The 15,844-nt window shown below is 42.5% G+C and overlaps 1 protein-coding gene across 10 annotated transcripts in view; it reads left to right on the forward strand.

Moving 5' to 3' along the window:
• The window catches only part of CHL1 (cell adhesion molecule L1 like), a 194,848-nt gene that overhangs the window by 98,905 nt on the left and 80,099 nt on the right, over positions 1 to 15,844 (forward strand). For all 10 annotated transcript variants that reach the window (XR_004646402.1, XR_004646403.1, XM_034775324.1 and 7 more), the window contains one exon: positions 14,819 to 15,004. Coding sequence is in view for 8 of the 10 variants with exons in the window: in XM_034775324.1 (XP_034631215.1) it covers positions 14,914 to 15,004 (91 nt within the window). In the remaining 2 variants the exon portion in view is untranslated. The remainder of the gene's footprint in view (positions 1 to 14,818; positions 15,005 to 15,844) is intronic.

Below are 15,844 nucleotides of genomic sequence, written 5' to 3' on the forward strand. Positions count from 1 at the left end.
CCTTAATCCCCTTAACTGGGCTGTCTCTCAGTGTTTTGCCAGTGACAAGCAGCAAACCCGTCCAGGAGCTGTTATCACTCAGCACACCAACATGTGGAGCCCCACACCCAGCTGGATTGCATGAATGCTCCCACTAATGAATCACACAGAGAAAGGCACCAGCCAAATCCCTGCAGCTTCCAGCCTTGTATCTCAGGAATATACCGTCTTGCACGGCTCATCTTGAGCAATGCAAATTTATTAATTAGTTTACCACTTCATCAATGGAAAATGGATGTACATCAGCCTTTGCAAACCTGTGCAGATTTACCACACACTTCAGGTAAACTTGCTGGTAAAGTTAAACAATAAAATAAGTTTATTGACTACAAAAGATAGATTTTAAGTGATTATAAGTGATAGGCAAAAAGTCAGTGGTTACTAAAATAAAATAAAATATAAGCACGCAGTCTAAATTCTCAACCCTATTAGACTGGGCAACATCTAGATTAAGCAGTTTTTCTCACCCCACTGGATATTGCAGTTCATAGTAAACAGGTTTCACCCTTGAAACCTGGGCCAGTCCCCTCTGTTGGAGTCTTCAGAGTGTCCCTGTTGCTTGCACCATAGATGGGGACAGGAGAAAGGCCAAGCATCTGGCCCCTGTGTTCCATTTTATACCCTTAGTCCATGTGCTTGGAGAACAACAGTCCAGGCATTGCTGAATCCCCAGGCAAGGTTGAGCAATTCCCCTGGTGTGGCCTTATGCAGGTGAGTCATGGTGGACAATGGCTGTTGATGGTCATTTGATACGCCCCCAGGCGTTAGTTACTTTCCTTGGCATTGTCTCTGGAGAGCTAGTGTCTGGGCACTTCCCAAACCCACAGCATATTTTTGTGACAAGCATAAAACACATTCTCATAACTTCATATGCATTGATGATATACATATTTAGATGCAACAATGGGTTTCAGCAGATCATAACCTTTCCCATGATACTTTACATGGCATGATTTATATTCAATATCCCAATTATATGTAAATGTGGAATATGGGGGTTACAGGGTGCTCTCCTAAGGTATAGAATGTCACATCAGTTTGATAATATTCCTTTTTAAAAAATATTGTCCAATCACTTACTGTATTTTTCAAACAAAATTAAAAACTCCATGCCTGTACATTTAAATCTAATGGGCCAAATTCTTCTCTGGTGAGTTTCACTGATTTCAACAGAGTTACACCAAAAATGAACTTATCTCAATATCTTTAAAACAATGTGATACAACAGATATGCTGTGTATTGTATAATTAATTTACAGCTGAGAATTATATTTGTAATCATGTATATATTTGGCATGGAGTAGTTTTTTTTATAAGAAGTTGTGTAAGTAAAATGTATATTGTGCCTCCATACTATAATTTAAGATGTCTCACAGTTACTATACACTGTGTCTTTATATGAACTGGCTTCAGGTACCATAACATAAGTGTTAATCAGCTGAATACAAATCAGCTACATACATATCTATCAGAAGCTGCAACAGATACATGGGTCCCATTTACTCAATGGCTCAACTGATTTAAATGGGACTACTTAGTAACTTTATGCACATGCTTAAGTACCTTTCTGAATAGGTGTCTCTAATAGCAGCATCAGGGAGAATTTGGCTGCAAAGTCTTATTGTGTTTCAGTATAATCTTAATAACTTGGATATCTACCTCAGTGGAGGCACACCTATTTATGCCATTTACCACCTGGCCTCCTGTGTCATAACTAGTGTTACATGAAATATTCACAGTGAACAATATATTTCTCAAATTTTACCATTATTCCTATCTGTGAATATTCCTAATACAGATCCTGATTTCTATGTATTTGTTTATTGTTTGAAATTATTCAGGGAATGTTCTATGGTGACAGGTTTAAGTGAATGGACTGGATGTTGTGACAGACCCAGACCAGTGGGGTACAGGAGTCTGGTAGAGGGCAAATATACTGGCCACTGGATGAACAATGTTCTGTTTCCTGAGTGACCGGAGCAGGGGCTGCCCTTGATCAATCAGGAACCTGCTAGAACCAATTAAGACAGGCAAGCTAATCAAGACACCTGGAGCCAATTAAGAACTTTCTAGAATCAATTATGACAGGCAGGCTAATCAGGACACCTGGTTTAAAAAGGACCTCCCATCAGTGGGGCATGGGAGTGTGTGCAAGGAGCAGGGAGTGAGAAGGTGTGCTGCTGGAGGAGTGAAGAGTTCAAGCGTGATCAGGCTTTAGGAGGAAGATCCTGCAGTGAGGATAAAGAAGGTGCTGGGGAAGGTCATGGGGAAGTAGCCCAGGGGGTTGTTGCTGTCACGCAGCTAATACAGGGAATATTGTAGACAGCTGCTATCCACAGGGCCCTGGGATGGAACCTGGTGTAGAGGATGGGCCTGGGTTCCCCCCATCCCCACAACTCCTGATCAGACACAGGAGGAGTTGACCTGGTCTGTGAGAAACACCAGCAGAGAGGGTCTAAATTGGAAAAGGATCTGGCCTGTCCCCGACCCACTAGGTGGGATACAGAGACTGTGGGGATTATTCTCTGTTTTCCCCATGCTGGCCAATGATGAGCTTAGCTGAGTGAATGGCAGGTTTGAGCCACTAGTAAAAGTGGTCAAACTGAGGGCTGCCATGAATCTCTGAGGCAAGCAAATCCGCCTATAAGCGCAGGACCCACCAAGGCAGAGGAAGAACTTTGTCACAATGTGTGTTGTTTACTGTGTGTATAGCTTTTACGAGATGATGCTTCAAACTCAAGCTGTTGTGACTGGACACAGAAAGTCAAATGTTATTCTTCTGATCCATGATAGCGTGAGTGTTACTCTTAGAATTAGGTTTCCAGTGTGAATGTCCATGATTGAAAATGACATGAAATACATGGTTAAAATGTACTGCTTTGTCAAACATTCCGGTGCCCAACCCCTTGCTCACAAGAATATTCATGGAAAGTAAACTTAAAAATGGGGGAATTTATTTAAAATCAGATTAAATGACTACTTATGAATTATTCTTAGCGGTGTTGACCCAGATCCAATCATAATACACATAACATTGTTTGGTCAAGAAGACTGAGAGGTCCAAATCAATACTGACTGGTTTTCTTTATAAAATTATCATCTCAGCTGTGATCATGTGTTGCCAGGAATGTTGCCTACTGCTGCAGTTCTTAGGGACACAAAACCCCATTGACTTAAGAGGAGTGAGCAAGCTGAAAATAAGGGGATGATTTCCCACTGAAGAGGTAACTTAAGTTACTGGAAAAATATTCCAAGCCTTTGTCATTTTAAGACCTGATCCAAACCCAATTGAAGTTGATATAAAGAACTGCAGCGGGATTTGGATCAGGCCTGTAAAGAGAAATGAGTTATTTTGGCAAAACCAAAGGTTGTGTGCTCTTTCGGAACATGCACTCCTAGTCGTTAATGAGGACGGGAGACTATGTATTGTCAATTATTGTAAATATGAAAAACCAGTCTATTAGTGACCATTAGAATCCGTGTTTTCTGAGTCATTTATTTAGTTTTCAATCACCACGGATGTGTAAAAGGCATGAAAGGCCTTAAAAAATAGGCCCTTGTAGGTTGTAATTTAGCAGTGCAGTGATTCAGCTCATAGATGTCCCAAACAAATTAAATCACAGAGGCTGTCAGAGGCAATCATAAGGGCAGAACAGTGACCACAGGAAAATATCAACTACTGTAGACAGCTTTTTAGCAGATTGAAAGCATAGGTTGCAGTATACTGTGAGCCTTTAATAAGACTTCATTGCACATAATCCTAAAATGAAGAGATTTAAATCTACAGCAACAAGTCACAAACATACCCAAACATCTCTATTACATAGTCAATGACTATCATCAAGATATTTATATTTTTTCTCTTAGAGACTTGAGATGAATAGGCAGTCGCAAAGTGAAAACATTATCTGAAGTATATAACATTATCTGAAGTAACCAAAGAACACACTAAAAGGCACTGAATTTGCCATGGTAAAATTATAAGTATTTATGGACATAGGCCCAAATTTTCAATCCAGTCTAACCAGGTCTCTGGTTTTGTGCCTGTAGTTTGATTGGCACAAAGTTGATTGGCACAGATATCTAAGGCCAAGATGTGCAAAAATGGGTGGTTAATAGGGTTGCCAACTTTCTAATAGTATAAAGTTGAACATCCCTGCCCCGCCCCTTCTCCGAGGTCCTGCCCCTGTTTGCTCCACTCCCCCTCCCTCTGTCGCTCGCTCTCCCCCTCCCTCACTTTCACCAGGCTGGGGCAGGGAGTTGAGGTATGGGGAAGGGGACTCTGGCTGGGAGGGCAGGCTCTGGGGTGGGGCCAGGGATGAGGGCTTGGGGTACAGGAGGCGGCTGGGGCAGGGAATTGGGATGTTGCGGGGGAGCTGGCTCCAGGAGGGAGTTTGGGTGCAGGAAGGGACTTGGGCTGGGGCAGGGGGTTGAGCTGCGGGAGAGGGTTCGGGGCATGGGGTGCCGGTGGGGCTTATCATGGCTCCTGGGAAGCAGCCGCCAGGTCCCTGCAGCCCCTAGATGCATGGGCGGCCAGGAAGGCTCCGTGCGCTGCCCTTGCACCCGCAGGCACTGCCCCTGCAGCTCCCATGGGTTGCAGTTCCCGGCCAATGGAAGCTGTGGAGCTGGCCCCTGGGGTGGGGGCAGTGCACAGCGCCGCCCATGGGGCTGCAGGGACCTGGTAGCCACTTCCAGGAGCTGTGTGGAACTAGGGCAGGCAGGGCGCCTGCTTTAACCCTGGACCCCCACTGCACCGCTGACCGGACTTTTTAACGGCCCGGTTGGCAGTGCTGACCGGAGCTGCTAGGGTCCCTTTTCAACCGGGTGTTCCGGTCGAAAACTGGATTCCTGGCAACCCTAGTGGCTAATGCTAGGCTCCTAAGTCGATATTTAGGCACCTTGGTAGATGGCCAGATTTTCAAACGTGCTGGGGCCTTCATAGCCCCAGTGAAGTCAATGTAAAGCTATTACTTACAAGTAAATGGCTTAAACTGTGTGTGACGTTGCACTCTATATGATTTTATAAAAATATGCTAATGAGTGAATATAACGTAACTGGAATATGCTTCATGCAAAAGGTGTCTTGTAAGGTATCATTACAAAGCTTATAATCTACTGAGTGTGGTCATCCTATTTGTATAAATGTTTCATATACAAGAGTGATACTAGAAATATGAAATATAACTCTGAGGGCCTATTGTAATTATGCAAAGTGTGGGCCATTAATAGTGATTTGGAATCTTGATGGCTCCAATCAACCCAGACAACTGACTGTGGTGGCTGTGTTTGCAGGCAAGTGTTCCTGTGAGTCAGGCTGGAAGGAATGAAGGCTTGGGGTCTTATAGTGACATGTGATTATGTCACCTGAACTGGAATCCATCTTTAACCTACTACTTTTCCATTGAGAAGTGGGGGGGTGGGAACCCAGAGGGACAAAGGATTCCCGCCTTATGCAAAAGATATATATAAATGGGTGGAACAGAACAAAGGGGAGAGCCGTCATGAAGAATCCCCTAGCTATCACCTGAGCTGGAACAAGAGCTGTACCAGGGGAAAGAATTGTGCCCGTCCCAGCCCGCGAGCGGCTTTCCCTGATGGGCAGTGTGCCAAAGGTTGCCAATCCCTGGGCTAGTGCAATCCTTGGATTCATAAAGAGGGTGATCTTGAGTAGGAGTAGAGAGGTTATTTTGCTTATGTATCTGGCACTGGTATAACTATTGCTAGAATACTGTCTCCTGTTCTGGTGTCCACAATTCAAAAAGGATGTTCATAAATTGGAGAGAGTTCAGAGAAGAGCTATGAGAATGATTAAAGGATTAGAAAGCATGCCTTATGAAGATAGGCTTAAGGAGCTAAATCTAGTTATAACAAAGAGAAGGTTAAGGGGTGACTTGATTATAATCCATAAGTACCTACATGAAGAAGAAATATTTAATAGTGTGTTCTTCAGTGTAGCAGAAAAAGGTATCCAATGGCTGGAAGTTGAAATTAGACAAATTCAGACTAGAAATAAGGTGTAATTTTTTAAGAGTAATTAACCACTGAAACAACTTTCCAAGGGTCAGGGTGGATTATCCATCACTGAAAAATTTTAAATCAAGACTAAATGTTTTTCTAAACGATATAAGTTCTATGAATTAATTTGGGTAAGTTCTACTGCTTGAACTATGGGACGTCAGACTAGATGATCAGAATGGTCCCTTCTGGCCTTGGAATTTATGAATTTATAATAAGAAAGGATGGTACAAAAATTTAAAAAATATAGAAAACATAAGAACTTTATATATTCTAAATCTATTGTGCTGATTTTGTTAAATCTAAAAAAAATGTTTGGGTAATTGTTCTGAAAACTACTATGATGTAGGCGGAGATAGATGGAGTTTATAGGGCCACCCGGCAAAACAGTTTTCTGATGGTTAAGTCATGCATTGACTCTACGTGAGAAATCAAGTGAGACATCAGTGGCCACAAGAAAAAAAAATTCCCTTAAATACTTAATTCCAGGAATGACAGAAAGGATCCTTGGCACTTATGGAAATATGTTCTCTGCCTCACACATTGGACTATATTTCTAATTTAGAGGAATATTTTAACCTCCATAAGAATTTACACCATGAATTGTTTTCAGAAGACTGGCAATATCCAAAATAGGGATTGGATATAGTGTCAAGTGAAGGTTATTTTTCCCTAGCATTGATATTGGATGTCTAAAAGCTTTCAGGTGAAATGGTCCCTATGATATTGACAGTTGAAGAAAGAGTCAGCATGGAGCTCACCTTCCACCCTTGCCAAGTGTTTTTTTTTTTTAATATTGTAGCTACAGAATACAGTAAAATCCTTCCAGCTGTTGCATTACAATGCAGCCAGTGCTTCACTAGCATAAATCTCTCTTGCTCGCTCTCCCTCAGCTAATGGGAGCTCACAGGTGAACACATGACTTCTCACCTGCTCACTGCATGGAAAAATGCCAGCTTAATGACCTACACATGCTCAATGGAATTCTCTTTTCCAAAAGGCCCAATCCCCCATAAGGGTCATTATCAGTAGAGTTAAACTCTGTGTGTCCCCCTGAATCATGGTCTTTAAATATACTTGTTCCAAGCAGCTAGTGTGTGAACCAGTAAGGGGAAAATCTTGCCCAGTGTAAATATCCAAACTTCTTGACTTATTGAAATTATCCAAACCACTCAGATTGTCTTCAAGACCTGATTCATCCCAGGGGCGGCTCTATGTATTTTGCCGCCCCAAGCACGGCAGTGAGGCGGCTTTCGGGAGGTCCGCCAGTCCCATGCCTTCAGGGTACCCGCCGCCGAATTGCCGCCGAAGTCGTGGGACCGGCGGACCTCCTGCAGGCATGCCACCGAAGGCAGCCTGACTGCCGCCCCCACAGCGACCAGCAGGCCGCCCGCCGCCATTTGCTGCCCCAGGCACGCGCTTGGTGCGCTGGTGCCTGGAGCCGTCCCTGGATCATCCCTCACCCCGCCACCTTCCATACAACAGACTTCTTCCAAGAGGCCTTTTTTCCCTCCTCCCCCAGCCTGTTCACCAAACATGACCCACTCCCCCTGTTAGTTTTCAGCTAACCTCAGGCCAGGAATCATGCACAGAAGGGGCAAACATGTTTGGGGAAGGACCAACATTGTATAGTGAGTGGCAGAGATCAGTTGAGAGGCAGAACAAGTCGCAGTGCAAAGTGCAGGGAGTGTGGGGCAATTAGTCCATTTTGATGGGTGGAGTGGAACAGAAAGATACTTCAGGCACTTCATGAGGGGAATTGTGGAGGGAATTGAGGCAGAGGAACTCTTTTGTTAAAGCGAGGAATAGAACAAGAGCTAGAAGGCTGGGGGCAGGGGTGACTTTGTTTGAGGATGCAAGCCGTGGAGAGGGAACATTTGTCCTTAATTCACTCTAAGAGGTTGTTCAAATCTAGTGTGCTTTGGGACTATTTTCCTTAAGCACATGAGATTTGAGTTAAATGGTAGTCAGTGCCCTTTAGAGGGGATCCCAAAATTGGTGGGGGTCACAAAGAGATACTCAAAAGATACAAGAAGGAGACTATATATAAAAACCTCTTCTAAAACTAGCCACAGAGTGGGCAGGATATGTGTATGATTTCCCAGCACAGCTGTGCAACTGTATTTGACATAACTGAAATTCAACACTAGTTTTCTTTTGAACAGAGAATGCTACTGTTTTGTGATTTGGACAAATATTGGCTGAAGCAGCATTTTTATCTCTTCTGACTATGGTCGTGCAGGAGCGCCGCCAGCTTTTCTGCCCCCCTAGGCGGCGGAAGGTCCCGCCCTGAAATGCCGCCCCCCGCAGAGGCAGCGGAAGGTCCCATCACCGAAATACTGCCACGGTCGCCGCCCCGCAAATTGTAGTGCCCTAGGCAACCGCCTAGGTCACCTAATGGGTGGCTCCGGCCCTGTGGTCGTGTCTAAGAAAGAGCAACAGTAGCTCATTAAGCCCCTGTGGCATATAGTCCTTTATCTTTCCACATATTGTATAACTAAATAATCAACTTCCTTCCTTTCTATTACTCTCCCATCTCATATCTGGGGCCATGCCTGAAGGCGGTACTTTCTAATTACTGATGACTTTTATGTATAAACCTTTTAACATATAAGTTACTGGTAAATTAAATCTGAACCTAGCTAACAAAAAGGTCATCTCTGAAATTAACCATTACTAGGCTTTGGGAGTCCAGTAGTTTCATTAATATTTGCTGTACTGTACAGAACTTACTCAGAGATGGAAACTTAAATATTTTAAGAGGAAACAAAATTGCTGGGCTGATGATTGATTTAGCTGTACAATATAATTTCACTTGGTAGCTGTAGAGCAGTAATCTGAGTTTTTTGGCTGTCACTCTGTTAGTATTTATGAACTATTTTAATACAGTAATTACATGTAGTGAAAATTACTCCCTAGGTTTAGGAGACAAATGGAAATTTAATATTTTCTCTCTTATTTGATTGCCCAATATTTTTACTACATGCTTTTGGAAAGGGTTATATACAATATAGGAATCTGACACTGCATGGTTCCTTAATAAAACTGGTATGTTGAAAGATTTGTTCATTGTAAGTAAAGGACATCTCATTAAATAAACAAATGAGCTGTCCTTAAAGCAATGAGTATTTACTATTAACTGAACAGCATAATAAATAATGAATTGCAGGTAAGGAACTATGGATAATTATCTGAAGTGAATTCAAATGATCTGCTTTAAGCCTTGGGCAGAGAAAAGAGAAAATAAAGAGAGACACAGAGAAGAGGCTAAGGCCTAGAATATATATAATTCATATACAGAGCAGTCATATTGTATTTTGTTGTGAAGAAAAGTAGCTTTAGTGGGTTTAGCCCTTTAGTCTGTGGTAACGCAATGGGTTCCTCTTCCTCCAAGTCAGCCCCTTCAGTGCAGACTCCTGAATAAAACTCATCACAGGGAAAAAGGGCAGCATGATACCACTTTGACAAAAACACATTTCCAAGGCAAGCACTTTGGGGCTGCTCTAGCTACCAGTGTGGTGAATTGAACTGTTAATTTTACCAAGTCCTAGATTTTGCAAATCCCTGTTTAGCACATAGCAGACAGCATGAGATGAGTACTTTGGCACAAGAATGACCAAAACCTTGCACATAGCTGCCAGGTTTTGTGCAGCTATATGTGTGATATGTTATGCAAATTATTTAATGAGCTAATCTGCACATTTACAAATAATTTGCATATGACACAAACTTCTGCCCCAAGTTAATGTGTGGGTCAGACATGGTGGTGGTAAGCTGGAGAGTTTCTATGGGTGTTCTCTGACCTGGAGGTTTTCAGGAATTGCTAGATTAGGTGGATGGATGCTGTAGTGTTGGGGTTGGTGGATGCTAGAAGGTAGGTGGAAGGGGCTGATGATATCTAGCTTAGCTGTGGGCCTGAGACATGACAGGGCTGCCTACTGCATGACTTCCATGCAAATTGCCTAATACTTGGCAGCCTGGTCTACTTGTCAGTTTTAGTAAGGTGAATCATTTGCCCCCTTGCTGAGCAGACATATATCCTAGCCTCCCTGCTTAACCACTATCTTACTGTTTGGAGCTCAGTGCAGAATGGGAACTGGCAAAGAAGGAGAAGGGCATGTCTGAGAAGACATGCTTTTAAGAGCTAGCCCTGTCACACTGAGGTACTTAGCTCTTGATCCTCTCTTAGACTTGACACTTGCTACTGTGCAAGAGTGGCTGCAAATAGGCAGCTGAACAGAGTCAAATTCTTCACCCCTAAGGAGTACCTCACCCAGGGCTAGGTCATCGCTTTGAAATCTGCCTTTAGCAAGGGGCCTGTACCAAAATTGCTTTGCCCCAGGAGCAGCCCTGGAAGCCTACTGTTACTTGGAGAATCACAACCTGCCTCCCAGTCTTCCCTCGCCTGCTCTGGGGAAGAAGTAACCTGTTCTAGGGCTGTACCCAGTATGTCGGCTCCGGTACATGAGCCAGCACACTGGAGAGGTGATGGAGCCAAGGCTGTGCCCATTCCTAAGCTCCTCTGATCCCTCTCCAGCCAACCTGTGCAGGGATGTGAGGAAGTGGCATTGTTACATCTCCTTCCCTGCACCCTTTGGTGTGGGTAGCTCCCCTGGAAAAGTGTCAGGGGACACTCTATGCTCCTTTACTTCATAGAATATCAGGGTTGGAAGGGACATCAGGAGGGCATCTAATCCAACCCCCTGCTCAAAGCAGGACCAATCCCCAGACAGATTTTTACCCCAGTTCCCGAAATGGTCCCCTCAAGGATTTATCTCACAACCCTGGGTTTAGCAGGCCAATGCTCAAACCATTGAGCTATCCCTCCCCCTTGTGTTGGTGTAGTGACAGTCTAGCCTAGTGTACTTCTTCCTATATGTGAAGGTGTGATAAGCCTTGAGAATCTGACACACTCCCAAACCTAAATCAGAATTGAGTTTACAAGGATGGGAAGCAGTTTGGTCATAATAGTTCTATAGAAACCACACACAGCACAACTAAAATAATGTCACTGTTACTCTGCCTGTTGATGTGTTACACTTATTGCCTCTCGAGTATCTTGCCAGATACTTATCAGTAGGTAAATACTCTTGAAAGATGCTGTTGTTTAATTCACATCTCAGCTGGGTTTTACCTCATAAAACAAAACAAAAAAAACAAAAATGACAATGGGATCAACACAGCTGCAATTGGCTATTGCCTCAAGAAAATATAGCATCATCCATCTCAATGTGTTCACTAGTTCCCAGTGCTGGTGCAGGCAGCATTCTGCATTAGTATTCAAAACAGGGGAAGAGAGAAAGAGAGAACTAGACGAACCAACTAATTATCGTGGTCTGCAGAGACAAGTCATGTGATAAAAGATCATGCCTCCACTCTAAACATTTCTGTCTCTCTATAAAAAGTAGTATGGGTGTGCTAATGGACTAGGTAACAGAAGCCACCTAAACCTTAGCATCTTCCTTGGATTTAACCTGAAACTCGATTAGATTTGATACAGTTCTGATAAAGGGACACCTCCTTTCCATGTCTCCCTCCCAACATGCTACCTCAGTATGCTTCTGCAACTCTGGCTCCCTCTACTTTGAATTTTCTCCCAGATGTCAACGAGTTTGTCAGTATGGATACTGGACCTTGAGAACACTATATGCAAAAGTTGGGCTTTGTTACCAGTAACATACAACTGGCAAGCAACTCTCTGGTCAGATGTTTGTGAGCATTGTGACAAAGTCATTCCGAAGAGCTACCATGGAGTGGTGGAAGGCAGATATATCAGCCCTAGAATGGTAAAGGCCCTTTTCCTCATGAGCTGAAAAGAAGTTACCTCAATTAAGGGCTGTCTGTGACCTTCCCCCCCCCCGGACCTCCCGCTTCTGGTGTGTGAGAGAGGGAGGAGAAACGAGAGAGAAGCTGTAGAAGGGTTAGTGACAGCTGGGAGAAAAGGCTTCTCCTGGGTGGAAGGCTGTTTTCCTCCCTATGGGGGGAATCAACGGAGCTAATGGACAGTTTGGGGGAGGACTGGAATCCAAGGCCTGCATAAGAAGGCAACACCCCAAAGAGGGGGCAAGGAAAGATATTTCTTTTTTGTGTTATGAACGTGCTTCTTTTTGTTTGGCCGAAGAGTACTCTGTGGGCCTACCCCGGGCCAACCTTGTAAGTATTGAAAAATAAACCTGAGTGAGGAATAAAAACTCTCTAAAGTGGGACTGATTTACTTCAGCCCCTTCGCCCCTATCGCTAAGTCCCATGAGGCGAAGGAGGTGCCTTGTCACAGTGTAAACTGCAGTTCTTCTGACCACCAAAGTTGCATTCAGGGCATACATTCGTTATAAATAGCACTGATAAAAGTCTTGATTTATTGCCTGTAAGCACAAGTCAGACAACAATGAGAAGGGCGGTCAACAGAGGAGAACCTGACACTGCATAAATAAGTGTTGGGCAGCCATCGAGTGACTGTCACCTAAGAAAGGACTATGTATCTTGTATATTCAGGATATATAATGATGTGGTGAGGTATAAAAGGGCTGATTGTGATCGCACTGATTGTCTGGTGACTGTTACTTACAGATGGTAAACCTGGAATTGGTAAAGCCTTCATGCTTCACACCAGCACTTGTTCTATTGGCACCATGCAAGGTCCAAGAGGATAATCTATATAGAAAATTCTAAGTTTTTTTCTTTTTTCTTTAAATGCATCTCTTTCCTTCACCGGTAAAGACAGGCACCCTTACTACAGCAAGTCCAACTGTAGTCGCAAGTGTAAGTGAAGAGCAACTCATTTGAAGTCAAAGGAATTACACCGGTGTAAAACCAGTGTAAGTGAGATGAAAACCAGAAATAACACATTTATTACACCTCTAAAATATAGCTAAAATAACTTTCTGTGCATAAAAGTGTCAAACTTCAGCATTCAACATTTTTGAGCCTTCCAGGCCTAAAGACTGGTGCTGTTGGTCCTAATGGAAAGATGGGAATCTTCTCTTTCCACTGATTTAAAGATTCCATTCCTAGCTGTAATGGACAATGAGCGATCAGACTTACAACTGCTAACAGAAGACTTAATATTGTTCATGCTGAGCTAAAGCCCATGTAATCTGAGGTAAATTTTCACATTTGAGAGAAGAAATAGACATTTTTGTGGCATGTTGATTTAAAATATGGTGGCTTGTTGAAGCTTCTCAATGGTTTGGATTGTTAAAATAAGTCCCTGGAAAGACCAGTTAGTGGATGTAATAATAAACTCTTCTCATATAAATATTTAAAAGTGGCAGTACTCGAGTCCTGCTGGAATGCTCCGGGACACTGTTCTCGCCCTTTATTGGGGAGCTACAACAGCGTCTTACAACTATTCTGGTACTCGTGTTCTGGCACTTCTTGAATACAGCACATCCTCTGAAATGTGGATCTCCCCTGCGGAAGAGTGAGACTGGGATTTTGGCATGAAGCTTATCGGTCAGCCTCTTCCTTTGGCTCTCCCATGCTGCTGATAAACTGGAGAGTTCTCAAAGATTATTAGAAGTGTGAAACTGCAATTCTGATTTGCAGGGGTCTCTTGTAAATCTTGTTTCCACTTCCATTTTACCAGCATTGAAACTCCCTGACTTTCACTTCCAGATTATTTTTCTCCCTCTAAATAGAACTCAGTCAAAATCTCTACTTTCCACCTGGCTTTCAGTCAGAACCTTACAAAGCTGCTGAATTCAGCACAATTCCCACCCTGTTATAAACCAATGGCTTATGACATCTGTCCACAAGTAGGTCAGTCAGATATTCCCCCTTTCCCTCTTGGGCTCTTTAAGGCTGGCTGGTTGGCTTTCTTCACTATTGTCTCTCTTTGGGTAAGGGAGGAAACAGATTGTCAGATTCTTCCACACAGAGGAAACCTCTCTTTCCTGCCATTTGGCAGTCAGCTGCTGCTGGTCCCTGAGCTGGCTTTTACCTCATTCTTGATCATTTCTTGCCTGAAAGTTGTCCTGTCTGGCATATAGTGGTGATTGGTACCCTATAAATACCGCAGATAAAGATATATAGATAGCTAAAAAACATAGCCTTGTGCTGGTTAATATTTATCTGAGATACCACAAGCACTATTGACAATCAGAATTTTCCATACACCTGCATTTTCAGAATGGTCTCTTTTTACTCCTCTGTGAGTAGCAGTTAAATGCTAATTAGAGATGAAAATGTTCTCCTTTTGGCAGACTCCTGACATTTTTGTCTTGTAAGGTATTACCCTAAGATGGATAATGGGGGGTGTAAAGCTTGCATCTAGTAGTATTGGGATTATGGAAGAAACACAAAGGTTTCATAGGATGGTCCTTAGCAGTGAATCAAATTTGTTTAAATGCCCTGTTTTAAGCATAAATGAAAGATAAAGAACATATGAGATTTATGAAGAGGGTCATTGGAGTACAGAATCTTTCTCATTAGATCTGTTACACTGCTTTCCAACTAGCACTAGTCTCAATTAGAAAAATTTATGAACTGGAATGATTACAAATATACCCATCCCTGCTCTTAAACTCAAAGCAAAAAGTAATCAGATTTTTATGGTATAATTAATGTGCATATATTTTTTCTGTTGCTATAGTTTTATTATAGTACCTTTCAGAAGCACAGGGGGAAACTGTACAATTTAATACACCTTTAATACGCTTACATTTTTGCTTTAGCTCTGAACCCTTGAGCGTTGCTTTAATTTACTAATCTCATTAAAGCCCAGTTAATATTGTGAGCTAATATGGCTCTTTCTCCTCTTTACTAGATTTGCAAGTTCACATCCTTACGTCTGAGTTGAACTGAAGGTGGGAGAAAAAACATTCTTTCATTCTGTTTGGACTTCCTGTTTACAGAAGAGAGATGGAGATACTATTAAGCACAAAAAGGATCAACATATGTCTGCTTTTCTTTGTATTAAATTTGGCAGCAGGTATTGAAATACCATTATCAGGTGAGTTGTAGCTATTTACTGAACAGTCTGCTTTCTTCCCCTCTGAAGAACACTTTACTTTCTCCCCCGTTTCAGCTGTTCCGTTTTGAATTTTATTCTGCCTTAACATGACCTTTTGGGAGTTTATACATGATAAAATTGTAATTTACTTTCTTCAGACCCATTTAGATGCTGCAGTAAACTTATCTAGAGAGCACATCACTGACCTTTGAGATCCTATCCTCTGTTCTGCTCAGAAGTTTCAGTTCTGTCCTGTGCATAAATCTCTCCTTTTGATTGAGATTCTTTCTGCAACTGATCTGATATACATATCCATTTATTTATTTATATGCCTTGCAACCTGCTGTTTCATTTTCAAAAGGGAACATATGTGGATCTCTTGGAATAGTTTTATCCCAGGAGAATATTTTCCATCACTTGAATGCTGCTTGCAGGAGCACCTACTTTACCCGTGTCTGGCCACGGTACACATCAAATGGCATATTTTACATGGCTGGTTCTTCTTCAGTGCATGTGTAAAATATGTAATGAACCTCATAAAAGGCCAATCCCACTGAGGAGGTCAGTGGAGCTGACTAAAGGAGCAAGGGGATGAAGATTTAGCCCCCCAAACTACATTTCATCATAGGCAAATAAATAAGGCTGATTATAATCACACCACAGTTTTCTTTTGGAAAAAATCTTATCCCATTAATATTTGTGTTAGATAAATTGTCTCATCAATTATTCATAAAAACAGAACAAACCTGGCCTTTTTTTCTAGGCATTCAGGGCCCGATCCTCAAACATATTTAGGCACCTAACTCCCATTGATTTCAGTAGGAGTTAGGCCCCTAAACT

Source organism: Trachemys scripta, chromosome 7 (genome assembly GCF_013100865.1).
Source record: "Trachemys scripta elegans isolate TJP31775 chromosome 7, CAS_Tse_1.0, whole genome shotgun sequence".
Taxonomy (NCBI): Eukaryota; Metazoa; Chordata; order Testudines; family Emydidae; genus Trachemys; species Trachemys scripta.